We start from the raw sequence: 14,655 nt of genomic DNA, 5'->3' as shown, positions 1-14,655 counted from the left end.
GTGGCTGCACATGGGCACCTGTTCATGGAGAAAGGACAGGGACAAGTCAGGAGAGGCTGCTTGGAGCCAAACCTGGGCCATTAATTGTAGACTGTCCAACTGAGACCTCACCCATCCTTCTTCCTGCTCTGGGAAAACCTTTGGATGCAATCAGAGCACAATCACACTCCCAGATCACCCTGGGAATAAACCAGACCCTGCCCAGAGCAGAGGGATCCCTGAATGTCTCACCCTCTCCAAAGGTTTCTGGGCAAGGTCTCAGCACCCCCTTGTGCCAAGGACACTCACGGCTCCCTTGGCCAACCCAGCAGCATTTCCTCAGCTGTGGCAGCTCTGCACTTCCCCGTGGGACATTCAGGGAACTCCCAGAGGCTCTGGCACAGATCTGCACCCAGGAGGGCAGCTCAGAGCTGAGAAGGGCACAGCAAGGAGATCCCTGGCTTTGCCCATGAGGGGATCTCAGGGAAGGGCTCAGCTCATTCCTCTTTCCCATTGACTGCTTTGCCCACAGCCCCACAGGTCCCAGGGAATCTTGGACACCCCATTCCCATAGACACCCCTACCTGGCAGGAATGGCAAGGGCAGTGCCTGACTCAGCTGCTGCAAATGCCAGAGCCTCCCTGTGAGCCCCAGATAACAGTGACAATATCAGGGGAGTGCAGAAACAAGAGAAGATGTTGTGGGGCTGTGCCTGAGAGGGCAGGGCAGAGACAGCCGGGCACTCAAGACAGCATTCCCGTACCCAGCTGTGCCCGGCACCTCCCACACACCAACAGAGCCCTCCTGCCCCAGCTCCGCCCTGCTCAGCCCCCTCTGCTTCCCTGAGCATCTCCCTGGGCCTGGACATCCCCTCCTGAGAGGTGCCTTGTCCCTGCCAGCGCTCACAGAGCCCATCCCACCCTGTGTGCCCTCGGCCCGGCCCTACAGAGACCTGCCTGTGTGCAGGGCCCTGGCTGGGGCAGGCTCTGTGTGCAGCTGGGCAAGGGCAGCTCAGGAGAGCCCTGCTGGGCCCTGCAGAGGTGATGCTGCTGCTGCCCAGGGCTGAGGAGTGGCTGAAGGCCCTTTGGGAGGCTCCCAGCAGAAAGACTGGCCACCCAAAGTCACAGTTCTGGAGTCTCTGTAAATGTTCAAACATGCCTTTGATGATCCTGTGTGTCACTTTCAACTAACAATGTTCTGTGATTCTGGGATTACAATTCCTGCTCTGCTTGTCTCATCCCCCTGTTGTCTGTAATCAAAAGAGAAAAAAATCCCTTGCAACAGTGTTAGAACAGTAAAGTAAAAAACAGACCTTTATTGGAAGCTTCCAGGTGTCCCTGTTGGAATGGGGCACACCCAGCCCCTGATTTCAATAATTTATTAAGGTTGATTAATTAGGATATTTAACAGGAACATCCAATGGCAGATTCAGTACCCAGTTACACACCCCTGACTCAACCCACTGGAGTAAGTCCAGGGCCTTTTTTGTCCCAGTTTTTGTTATCACTGCTCACATTCAAAAGCCAAAATATTCTTCTTGTGGGTTCTTTCCCTGATAAAAAGACTATGTAGCACTTTAAAAATGTATTTAGACAGGTTATAGTTCTAAAATCTAAGACAAGATAAGGAAAGGTACTAGAGTTAATTTAGGACTATAATTACATTAAGTATATAATAGTAGTTAAATAGAGATAATTAAGAGTCTAATAGAGTTAGGTAAGGATTATAATTTTATAACTAAATAACAGTAATTTACAGAACTATGAATATATGAAAAATATATGAAAAGCAAAAACATTTTTGTCATCATCCCAACTTTCCCATCCTGCTCCAAGAAGGAAATTGAAAACACTCTCAGGAAAGCTCCTGATCTTTACAGCAATCCCAGGCTTACCTTCTTTGGGAAGCGTCCTCTGGAGCTGTGCCCAGGCTGGTCTGGAGCTGGGAGCAGCCCTGCCCCACCCAGCCCCTCTCAGCAGCAGCACCTGCCCTGCTCAGGGTGGCTCCTTCCCCCCACAGCTCCTGGCCAGCGCTGGGAGCAGCTCCAGGGCTGGCTGAGAGCTGTCCCTGGCAGGCAGCAGAGTCCCTGGCCCAGCACAGCGCCCTGGGCTGCAGGACCCTGCTCTGCAGGACAGCCCTGGGCACCCCTGGCTGCTCTGCACAGGAGATGAGCAGAGAATGCACTCACAGGGTCTGTGGGCATTGGGATGTTCCAGCTTTAGGAGATCTCTCCAGGAGCTGCAGCTGCATTGTCCTGCAGCCAGAGGTTCCTGTGCCAAGGGCTGGCAGTGATTCTGCCCCAGGCACTTCTCAGCCCCTTCCCAGCCCTGACTGATTGAAGCTCTCTGTGCCTCTGTGCTGTGCCCGGGCTGGCTGCAGGCAGTGCCCCAGCCCTGCTGGGCTGGGAGAACAGCTGCTCAGCAAGAGAAATGTGCTTTTGAAGCTCTGCTTGGTTACCAGGATCACCCTCTGTGCCAGGAACCCGGCCCAGCTCAGCAGCACAGACACAGCACAAGGACTTTAATGACCCTCTGGGGCTTTGTGCTCAGGCCCTGAACATCAGGCCCTGAGAGGGAGCTGCAGAAACCTCTGCAGAACTCCAAGTCAGAATCCAACTCCAAAGTTTCTTGGACTTTTAATGGGTCCCACTGAGGGACACGACTGAGAAAGTGTCCCCAGACCCCAGGCAGAGCAGAGAACTGGAGGCACTGATGCCAGGTGGGGACAAAGAGAAGCCAAGTCTTGGTGCCCTGGGGCACAGCAGGGTCTGTGCCACCAAGGGCTGTGAGGAGACACCTTGTCCTGAGGCCCTGGGGCCTCCTGGCACAGCCCCAGCCAGGCTGGGCACTGTCAGCCCCTGCTCCTGCCCTCAACATCCCCCCCTAGCCCACATCCCAGTGGGGTCAAGGATCTGCTGGAAGGAGTCCCTGGGGAGTCTTGGTCAGGAATGGCCCTGGGGGCTCCTTCATGCTCCCAGGGACTGCAGGTTTTTCAAAGGACTTTGGCTTTTGCTTTTGCCTTGGAGTCTCTAAGAGGTTTCTGCAATTATGGCCTCCAATATTCTGCTGTAATTAGTCCCTGGAGAGGCTTTGTCAGGAACAACACTCAGTGGGACTCATTAATTCTTCAAGGTACTGCAGTTATTTTAAGGTATTTTGTGATTCCCTTTTGATACAGACTCTGTGAGAGGTTTGTGCAATCATGACCTCCAATTATCTGCTTTAATGAGTCCCTTGAGAGCATTATACTGACACGTAGTGGGGCTCATTAATACTTTGAGATACTCAAGGTTTTTAAGGTACTTTGGATTTTCCCTTCCACACTGAGTCTCTGAGAGTTTTTTGTGCCATCCTGGCCTCCAATTCTCTCCTCCAAGGAGTCCATGAGGAGCCTGTGTTAGGGATGGACCTCAGTGGGTCCCATTAATGCCTCAAGACACTTTGAGTGTTTCCTCTGACTCTGACTCCAGGAAAGGTTTGTGCAATCTCCTCTCAGGCCCTGAGGTTCCAGGGCTCAGCTCCAAATGCACCACGGGGCTCCTTAGGATCAAGCAAGTCCTAACAAACCATGGCTCTGCCTTTATTTCTCTCTTGTCTGGGGCAGTTCATCAGGAAGTTTCTTTAGATGTTTTGGTTCACCAGTTTGAGATTTCTCGGTCAATGCATTAGTTAGTGTGGTTGGTTCAGTGCTGGTTAATTACCAGTACATTCACTAGAATATATTTAGGAATTTCCTGCTCTAAGATCGGATTAGGAGAAAAGCAAAGTGGACTAAAATTTTAAGAGGATAAAGAAAAGTTTGTTAACAATAACTAAAAGAAAGAGTAATAAAGATCAGAACAAAACTTTCAGAACAGTTCTCCTCCTCTTCATGCAACCACTTCTTCCTTAGTGACCATTTAAAGAGTCAAAACCTAAAATTTTCAGTCAGTTTACCACATCTAGGATAGTCTTTCTTCAGTTCACTTAGGGAGAGAAGTTCCTCTTCTTAATGTTATGGAGACTTCTCCACAAGAAACCATTTATCTTACGGCTTTTCATTTCCATGAATAACAGCTACCTGGAAAGATCTGCAATCATTATGTCCATGCCATTTTTTCACAGTTTTCCCACAGCTGTGTTTAGGGTCAATGTCAATTTATGGGGTATTAGTTTAAAGATCAGCTGTTTAAGAGCAAAAGTTCTCTTAATCTCTTTCTGAAATCATCTCTGGGAACAGAGATCTTCTCACGCTGAGGGCACAGGGTCTCATCACTCTACTCTTTGGCTGTTCAAACTTCTCATGGGATCACAGCTACTGCAACATTTGCTCACTTTAGCACGGAGGCCTTTGCTGAAACAAGTAATCCCCCATTCTTTTCAATGCCTTATAGGGAAAAAGAGAGTCTGATGTATCAATGACATCCTTCTCCATAGCTTTAAGAGAGGATTCCAGCCCCAGGATCAAGGCATCTCCTCATCCCTCCACTCTGGGACTCAACTTCCCCTTCACTGTCCTTGGTGTCTTCATGTTGCTCCTCTGTGTGCCTGCCCTTTGTCCTTTTCTCTCACTGGAGGGAGGATGGCAGCACTGGAAGGGTCAGTATCCCCCTGGGGCCGGCAGACAGTTCCATGAGCCCAGCCGGGCTTGGTGGCCAATTCTTATTTTGTCCATGATTCATGGACATGAAGACCAGTTGTTTTCCACAGTAAGGAAGGAACAGAGCCCCAGTGTTTTAGGGGAAGATGAGAGGTGACCACCAGAGGACAAGGCCAGCCAAAGCTGCCAGACTTTATTCTGAGAAATGCCCTTGAATAAGGGCATGTTTTAGGCAGAATGTCAGTTTTGTCTATGGGCATCTGAAAAGATGGAGAGCTCTTTTCCATAGCAAGGAATGCGCAGATCCCCAGTGCTCCAGGAGCTGATGAGAGGCAGCCCTTGACATCCAGACCTGTCAGGTGGCACCTGGGAGGCCAAGCCAGCCAGACCTGGTCCATGTTACCTCACTTCCATGGGGCCCCACAGTGTCCCAATGGTCCCTGGCTTCCAGGAGGCCCTGAGGTGTCACAATGCCCCCTTGGTGACACGAGGGCCTGAAGGGTCGGAATGGTCTCCATGGTTCCATCTGCCCCACAGAGTCATAATGGTCTCTGGGTCCATGAAGCCCCATGGTGTCACCATGGCCCCTTGGTTCCATGGGCTCCAGGGGTGCCACAATGATCCCCTTGGTTCCATGAGGTGCCCACAGTGTCCCCGTGGTCGCTGTCAGAGGCTGGATGAGATCGATGTCCCGAGACACCTTGGGATGCTCGGAATGCCCGTGTGGGGCCGGGGGCAGGTCAGGCCTTGGTTTGTGGTGGGACAGAGCCCCGCCCCCAGCCTGGCCTGGCAGAGCTGTCAATCACACAGCAGGGGCGGTGCTGATTGGCTGAGCTGTCAACCAATCACACACCAGCAGCTGGTGCCTACCCTGACTCTGATTGGTCAATCACCTGGCAGTCCCACCCCAGGGGCGGGCCCATGGAGGCCCAGGGGGTTAAAAGCCGGAGCACGAGGCCAGCCCATGGTCTGGATCCTGCCTTCTCCTGGGGTTCCTCTGCTGGTGATTCTGGAACCTGAGCAGTTGGTGCATGTGTGCGTGTCTTTCTATAGATCTGCTGCCTTTCTACTCTTCTCTATTTTTTCTCCTTCTAATCCTGCTTACCCGGAAGATTTTTGAGTAATATAACATCTTGAGGGTTAAAGGTTTTTAGGCTGAATGGGCTAAGTTAATGAAGTTAATGCTATGATAAGAGTTTTATGTAGAACTGGGTGTTGTATGAAACCCTTTGCCAGAGTTCCTTAGTTATATATCTTTTGCCAGTAATATTTTGTGTCGTTTTGACCTCTTAGCTCAGTTGGTTAGAGCATGGTGTTGGTATCACTGGGGCTATGGGTTCAATCCCTGTGTGGGACATGCAATGAAGAGCTGGATTTGATGATCCTTATGGATCCCTTCCCACAAAGAGTATTCTTTGCATCTGGCCATGGAGAGAACATCCGGTTGGTGTTTCTCTTGTGCACCAAACTCAAGTAAAAGAACCTTTGGTCAACACCAGCACTTCAGAGTATTGGGATGTTACAGCCCTGCAGGCTCACAATGGCCTCTTGTGTCCATGAGGCCCCATAGTGTCACCCTGGCCCCTTCGATCCATGGGCCCAACAGTGCCACAATGATCCCCTTGGTTCCACAACTTCCCACAGTGTCACACCGGCTCCTTGGTTCCATGAGGATCTGCAGGGTCACACATGTTTGTGACATTTCTCCTTGCTGCCCCTCACATCCCCCTGCCCCACAAACAGCCCCGAGCCGCCCGTGAGGGACAGGCCCTGCTGTGCCAGGCTGGGCTCAGGGCTTGGCCTTTCTGCTTCCCCCAGCCAGCCCAGGCCTTGCTCAGCATTGCAGTTCCCTGCTCTGAGCCTTTGGATCCCTGCAATCCTGGCCTCAAGGATCTGCTCTCACCGGTCCCTGGGGAGCCTTTGGCAGTCCCTGCCCTCAGTGAGGCCCAGTGATGCTCCAAGGGACTTGGAGTTTTGCTCCTGACTCCTTGAGCAGCTTCTTCAGCCTTCTCTCAGTGCCTGAGGGTCCTGGACAGGGGCTCAAATCCACCATGGGGATCATTAAAATACAGAAAGCCCGTGGAGGATCTTTCTCTTGCTTCAATTGTCTTCAGCTCTCCAGGACTTGTGCGGCTCACTGGAGTCAGTTTGGAGTTCCTGTAAGGAGGAAGATTTCAAAGTGCACCTCATAACCATTTTTTCTTTAATCAAGTGAGTATATTTTCATTTTCCACTTCAGAGAAGAGCTGATAGAAGCATTCCCCAGGTGATCTTGATGCTCAGTGTCTCCTTAGGAGGTCTGGGCATGTAGAAGAATGAGCCCCTTCAGGACTGATGCTGTTTGGTCAAGCTGCTCCTCACCCCCAGCCTCACCATGTCTGACATTGCCCACCTGGCACTGACATCCCTGTGCCCTGCAGCAGAACCTTGTCCCTGAGCTCTGCAGCTCCATGTCCCAGCCCATTGCACCGTGTCCCACCTGCTCTCCTCAGGGCTCTGCTTGCACACAGGCCCAGGAGAAGATTTCCTGTTGGGAAAGAAAGAATGGAAAAGCCTGAGCAGGTTTCCTAAACAACAAACCCCACTCAGGAACCACCTGCTCAGTACAGGCTGCCTGGAATGGTGTCACCTTTCTACAAAGGAACAGTGTGACCAGAAATGATCACTGGAAGCAGAATTCTCTGAGTCTCCCAGCTGAATTCTCTGTCCTGGTTCTTTCCCTGGATCTCTGTTGGTGGATGCTGCTGGTGCCAGCCTCACCTTTAACTTGTCTTTGGAATGCAAACAGATGTTTGCAGCTGTGTTAAGCAGGATTTGTTCAATGTTTCTATAAATCTTTTGTGTTCCCCATGGAATGAAGGGGCCATTTTGGCACTGAGGGGGTGACGTGGAAGCAAGGAGTCAGTTGTGACCCTGGGGTCCCATGGAACCACGGGGCCATGGTGACACAGCAGGGCCACGTGGATCCAGTGGTCCATTGTGACACTGGATCCAAGGAGACCATGGAGACACCCCCAGAACCTCATGGAACCAAGAAGTCCATGGTGACCCAGCGGGGCTGCATGGAGCCAATGGTCCATGGTGACACTGCCCATCCAAGGAGGCCATTTGGACACTGCAGAAGCTCATGGAGCGAGGTGGCCATTGTGACACTGAAGGACTTCATGACACCAAATATCCATGGGGACACAGCAGGGCATCATGGAACCCAGGAACCGCTGTTGGCAGTGTGGAAACTCCTGGAACCAGGGGCTGTTGTGGCACTGCAGCACCAACACAGCTTCTGCACCTTGTCCCCTGCCCTGCACAGCTCCTTGGGAGGCATGGCAGGAGCAGCACCCTGGGAACCTTGGGAATGCCCCTCTGGGATCCATGGCACACACTCCCAGGGGCTGGAATTCCAGTTCCCAGCCAGGAAAAGATGTTCCTGCCCTTGAAGGCAAAGCTCTTATGGAAGAGTCAAAAGCCAAGTGGAGCAACATCTTAAAGTGACATTTCACTGCCAACCTCCCTAACTTCACCCATGGTTGTTGTAGCTCATGGATTGGGAATTAAATCAGGGCAGGGTCTTTGGTGGGAGCTGCCCTGGGTCAAAGGAGGCACTGAGAGAGGAACAGAGCAGGCAAAGGAAGGCAGGAGAGAAAGGAGGTGTTTTGGTTTGGAATGACAGGTGTCTCCTAAGGAGGGCAGGAGCCTCCCCTGAAATGGAAAAATGAAGACTCTTTCAGAATTGTCATAGATTTGAAATTAAGGGGGGCTCTCAGGTAAAAATATGGGAGCAGGAATAACAGCTTTTTATTAGGGAAGAAAATGAAAATATGATCAATGCAGTGAACCAAAACAACACTGAGAGAGCCAGAATACAACCTGACACCCTGTTGGACAGGGTGTTGGCCACAATCCAATTGGAATTGTGGCTGCAGTCTTCCTGCAGTGTCAGGTGTGGTTCTGTTGGAGCAGTGATCCTATAGGAAAGGGTGTCTTCCTCTGAAGAGGAAGAGGCAGCTGTTCCTCTGAGAAATCCAGCCCAGAAAAAGCTGTGTTGGTGGGCCAGAATCTCCAGACTAGATGCAGGTAGGAATGCTTGGCTCCTCCCTCTGGGCAGAACATCTCACAATGGGATGTTACAGTTCTTATCAGTCATGCTGTGACATTCAATAGCCCATTATCAGCAGATGTTTCCCCTGAGGGAGGATTGATTGTGGAAGAGATAAGGAAAAACTGCCCACTTAACACAGGACAACTGCCATACAGATGGCAAATAGAACACATCTTGCTTTTCAGTCTGGGACAGGAGGACACAAACAAAATCAGCTGAGAAGGCAGCACTCTGAAAAGCAAACCAGAACTGACAGAAAATGAATGGGACAGAAATCAATAATTCTGATAGTTTTACTTATTATCAAAATAAATCACACCCACCCAGCCCCGCACAATCCTGACCCCACAACCTCAAATTTGGATCTCGCTTCTCCCGATCGCCTTCCAACCCCATCTCATCCTGGAGGCTGAGGAATTGAGTAATTTTGGCATGGGACTGAGGTGGGAAACAGCCATTTTGAGGTAGGATTTAGTCACTTTGAGGTGACAGACCAATCCACCTTGGCTTTTGGAGTGCAAAGATATGGAGAATACTACCAGATATGCCCCAAGAACCCACAAATCCTCCAGTATATGTTCCCAAACAGTAAATTCCACCTCAAATACTTCTTAACTGGTGGGACTTCTGAGATGTCTGGTCAATACTCTTTTTAGTAATTTTTCATGTGTTTTTAAGTGATAAAGACAAATCAGGAGTAAATTAGGGCCAAACCAAAACCAGAGACCCCTTGAGCATCCCCTGGACACTGGACAAAGCAAACTCAGCAGAAATCAAATGTAACCCTCCATAAAATGCCTTGAGGAAGATTTGCTCTTCCCACAAGTCATTTCTGATGGAAACACAAATAAATCCCAAACATTAATAGACCAAAAACAGAAGCAATTCTCTGGCAATTTCAAAATTCATCAGTTCCAGCACAGCTCCAGCTCAGATGCTGGCAGGTTCCAAAAAAAAAAAAAAAAAGCACATGGAAATTTGGCCCAATACAGATTATTAAAATGAAGGGAAAGCTCTGTGTAGCTGTCACAAAGGTGACAGGGACCAATAAAATAATGCTTCTCCCCTCAAAGCCCGTGAATTAAGGAGTTATTTGGGAATTTAGCTACTTGAGCTGGGCATCTTGTAGGATTTAAGTAGCCTTGTGTTCCTCACTTTGGGGTGAATGATCCTTGTCAGTCTTGCTGGCATCATTTGTTCCCTTTCCTCCAGTGATTTTAACAGACTTTTCAAAGAAGGAAAACAAAATATTTTCTTTACACTGGCCACCCAGAACAGCCATTTTCCTCATAAGTTCTCCCAAAAGTCACTCAGAGGAAGCTGCATCCAAGTTTCCAAGAGTTCCTCCAGAAAGAGCCACAAACTCCTCAGTGGAGAGAACCATGCTGTTGTCAAAGGCACTTGGGGTCAGACAACAGTGCCCTGAACTCACTGTGCCAAAATACTGTTGCAATCTGGATAATGAAATTGTTAGAGAGATGCCTGTGCCCCAATTAAGGAGCTCAGGTGACCAAATCCAAAGTGGATTTTATTGACCAGTAAATGTGAGGTAGAGAGAGAGATGGAAAGAAAGAGAAAAAGGTAGGAGAGCAAGGGAGTAACAGGGACAGGGATTTCCCCTGGGGCAGGACAAGTGTGACATTGTCCCCTGTGTGCGTGGCCTTCCCAGGGTGGGGGTTTTACACCTGAGCCAGTTTGGGTAAGGGGGGTGGTGTTCACCTCTCCACCCCGAGCAGGGATTGCCTCACTGTTTCAGGTTACAATGTCAGATGTAACCAAAAGTGTTTTCAGTCCCCATCTCCATAAACTGTTATCAACAGGTGGGGCAGTGTTCTTTATCTCTTCCATGGCTCAGCCCTGATAACGCCCTCCAGGGCCATCTTCTCTTAATGGGCCATTGAGTGTCACTGCAGCACTGATAAAATTACATCATCCCATTGTGGGATGCTCCGCCCAGGGGGAGGAACCAAGCATTCCTGCCTGGATATAATCTCACCGTTGCAGCACCACGACCACCTTGCCTACTGCATTCCCAGAGGACAAGAGCTCCATAAGCATCATTGGACCTTCAGAGGAAGACCAGACCCTTCTACAGGATCACTGCTTTGACAGAATCACGTTTATCACTCCAGCCGGACTGCAGCCACCATTTCATCAGACTGCTACCACTACGCTGAGCAACGGGGTGTCAGGTTATATCCTGACTCTGTGAGTTTAAACCAGTGTTTCTGTATCATTGCTTTGATCTTAATTTTCTTATTCAATTGTCATTCTGGCTTAGACTCTCCCCCTGGTTTGCTTTGAAGCCAGTACAAAACTCACTGTGCTCATCACTTGTTTTCCTCCCAAAACAGGATTTCCCATACCCAAAAGTTCACCACATGGAGAACTTTGTGAGGAAGAGGAAGATGCCTCAGGACCCCCAAGCAGGTGAGGAGGAAGTCAGTGCCCCTTTCCCCCTCTCTCCTGCTCCATCTTCCAGCCCAGCACAGCCCCCGGCTGCAGGACAGCCCCGCTGCCGGTGCCCTCCTGCTGGGGATGCCCTGGGGGGATCTCCTTGCCCTTCCCTGTGGCATGGAGGCAAATCCCATCCTCTCCTTGTCCTTCCTCCCCCAGAGCAGGAGCTGAGGATGGAGATCAAGAAGGATAAATCCCTGCAGCAGAACCTTATGGAAGAAGCTGTTTTAAGCAACTCCACAGCGCAGGAATCCAACAGGGAGGAAAAGCCCCAGCGACACCACAGGAGGAGGGGCTGCAAGCCCAGCCCAGGATGCTCTGAGGAGGAAAGACCCACTCTGGGCCAGGAAGGTGGGCAGAGCTTCAGCCAGAGCTCCAGGCAGAGCTCGGAGCTGGTGGTCCCTGAGCAGCATCATGATGGGGAGAAGCCCTACGAGTGCTCAGAGTGTGGGAAGAGCTTCAGGCAGATCAATAATCTGAAACGACACCTGATGATCCACACCGGGGAATGGGCCTACGAGTGTGGGGAGTGTGGGAAGGGCTTCCACTGGAGCTACCAACTCATCAGGCACCAACGCATCCACACTGGGGAGAGGCCCTACAAGTGTGGGGAGTGTGGGAAGGGATTCAGCTGCAGCTCTGCCCTTGTCCGCCACCAACACATCCACACTGGGAAGAGACCCTACGAGTGTCCCAAGTGTTGTAAGAGTTTTCAGACCAGCTACAATCTCCTTGTACATCAGCGGATTCACACAGAGGAGAGGCCCTTCCGCTGCCCTGACTGCAGGAAGGGCTTCAAGCAAAACTCCCACCTCATCATGCACCAGCGCATCCACACCGGGGAGAGGCCCTACATGTGCCCCACTTGTGGGAAGACGTTTCACAGCAGCTCAAATCTCCTCCTGCATGAGCGGATTCACTCCGAGGAGAGGCGTTTCCTCTGCCCTGACTGTGGCAAGGGCTTCAAGCAAAACTCCACTCTTGTCAGCCACCAACGCATCCACACTGGGGAGAGGCCCTACTTGTGTCCCCAGTGTGGGAAGAGCTTCACCTGGAGCTCTGACTTGACCAAACACCAACGGAGGCACCAGTAAGGGAAGTCCTGAAAATTCTCCAGCTGCAGGAAGAGCTTTGTGCACTGCTCCAGTTTAATCCCCCATTGGAGGACAATGTTGGGAAGAGCCCTGGTGATCCATGTTCCCTGTGATCCATGCTGGGAAGACACCTGTCCCTTTTCTTGCCCCTACCAATGACCTGATGTGGGATTGAAGAACATGAGGGTCTGGCCATGGCCCTGTCACTACATTCACTCCCACCTCAGGTCATTGCCGGGGCAGAAAAGGGACTCTCTCTGTCTTTCCCTGAGGAGACGGGTGTCCTTTCCATGCAGGAGGAAACACGTGGATAGGAAGATACAATTGATGGTGATGTAGTTTTCCCTGTAAATAGTTTTTCTTATCCCTTCTGTTGTCAATTTTTTTTTCTATTCCTGTTTGTTCCTCATCTCGTTGCTATTCCCAGTAAATTGTTCTTATCCCAGCCTGGGATCTTTCCCTTTTTTCATTCAATGGAAGGTGGGAGGGCAATGAGTGCATGCAAGGTTTTAGCGGGAGCAGGAAATTGAGAAATGCCATTCCTGAACCCCGGCCTGTGGAAACCGAGCATCCCAGCTGGTGCCAGCCCTGGTGGCCATGGCAGCAGCCTTGGGAGCGGGTCCCTGGCTGGGGCTGAGGGAACCTCTTCACTCTGGTGCCCAGGGACAGGAGTGGAGGGAGCGGCTGCAGCTGAGTCGGGGCAGGCTGAGGTTGGATCTCAGGAGAAGGTTTTTGCCCAGAGGCTGCTGGGGCACTGCCCAGGCTCCCCAGGGAAGGGTCACAGCTCCAGGGCTCTCTGAGCTCCAGCAGCGTTTGGACAGCGCTGCCAGGCCCAGGCTGGCAGTGTTGGGGTGTCCTGTGCAGGGCCAGCAGTTGGACTCGAGGATCCTGATGGGTCCCTCCCAGCTCAGCCAATTCTGTGGTTCTGGATCCATGACCCTGGGGATGGGAGTGCCAATGGTTGCCATGGCAACGAGCTCTGGCTCCAGGCCTGAGCTGGTGTCCATGGCAACCACCCCTGGCATGGGGTCTCCATGGAGCTGCCCAGGGACTGACCATAGCAACAGGGGCTGGGGATGGTTGCCATGGAAACTGACCATAGCAACAGGGGCTGGGGATGGTTGCCATGGAAACTGACCATAGCAACAGGGGCTGGGATGGTTGCCATGGAAACTGACCATAGCAACAGGGGCTGGGGATGGTTGCCATGGAATATGACCAGAGCAACAGGGGCTGGGGATGGTTGCCATGGAAACTGACCATAGCAACAGGGGCTGGGATGGTTGCCATGGAAACTGACCAGAGCAACAGGGGATGGGGATGGTTGCCATGGATACTGACCATAGAAACAGGGTTTTCTGATGATGGTTGCCTTCTAAGGATCAGATTTGTTACAGGACCTCAGATGGGTTCCATGGGGACTTTCCAAGAGTCTCCAGGCTGTTCAAGAGCTGGAATGTCACAGGAAGAGACAGGGGCTCCATGGAGCCCTCCCAAGGGTTTCTGAGGATGGCAAAGAGCCGTGTGGTCAGAGGCAGTCACAGCCATTCCATGGTGACATCCCAGGAAACCTTGGGCTGCAGAGGCACTGATCTGTCACAGGCACTCACGGGGGCTCCACAGTGACATCCCAGGAGTCCCCAGGCTGCCAAAGAGCCGGGATGTCACACACACTCTTGTCATGTGCAGAGTGGGAGCCTCTGGCAAAAGCTTTATTTCATTATTGGAGAAACTCCTGCTGAGTCATGAGATGAAAAATGACACCCAACAGCCACCATGGATCCTCAAACCCCTGCAGGGCCCCCAGACTTCTACAATTCCTTCTAAGAGAAGAGACTGGGAGTGACTGGATCCAATCCCGGCCCCAGAATTTGTCAAAGGTTTATGTATAAATGATTGGACAGGTAGAATTGAACAATTTGTCAATGCAATTTTTCATACAGGATTAATGATGTAATACCAGATATATTTATATAAATACAATCTGATAATGATTAGACAATAAGCTCTTAACCAGAGTTATTTACTCCACAGTCCAGAATCTATAACAATTATAGGATATTCTGCTCTAGGAAGCAATTTTGAAGTCAGCAGGGCCTTGCTGGAGTGGTTTGAGCCCATTGCAGGCAGAGCCTCCTGCTCCAGCAGGAACTGCCTTTCCTGTGCCAGGAGCAGGGTAGGTCCCGCTGCAGGAACAGCCCCAGGCCAACCCCAGCACAGGGAAGGCCTCGGGCACAAGGGCAGATTGCCGTGCTGGGAGCTGTGCCAGGGACAGCCCGAGGCACCAAAGGCACCTTGGCAGCAGCAGCTGCTTGCAGGGCATGGCCAGAAGCCTCCCTTGGCACCCGGCCGGGTGGCCAGCGCTGCAGAGCTGCTGCCTCAGGGCTAATTTCTGGCTGGGCTCTGAAAAGCCACTTCTGCTCCAGGAGCCTGACTGGGAAGCCATTG

General features: G+C 51.3%; 1 protein-coding gene across 1 annotated transcript in view; it reads left to right on the top strand.

Annotated features, from left to right (window-relative positions):
* The window catches only part of LOC144248867 (uncharacterized), a 770,489-nt gene extending 757,707 nt beyond the window's left edge, over nt 1-12,782 (top strand). Inside the window, exon 9 of the mRNA XM_085565446.1 lies at nt 11,545-12,782. Coding sequence (XP_085421572.1) covers nt 11,545-12,207 — 663 coding nt within the window. The 3' untranslated portion in view covers nt 12,208-12,782. The remainder of the gene's footprint in view (nt 1-11,544) is intronic.
* Nucleotides 12,783-14,655: the final 1,873 nt, after the last annotated feature.

This window comes from Lonchura striata, chromosome 36 (genome assembly GCF_050655825.1).
Source record: "Lonchura striata isolate lonStrDom1 chromosome 36, ASM5065582v1, whole genome shotgun sequence".
Classification (NCBI taxonomy): domain Eukaryota; kingdom Metazoa; phylum Chordata; class Aves; order Passeriformes; family Estrildidae; genus Lonchura; species Lonchura striata.
This window is presented reverse-complemented; position numbering and strand designations above follow the sequence as displayed.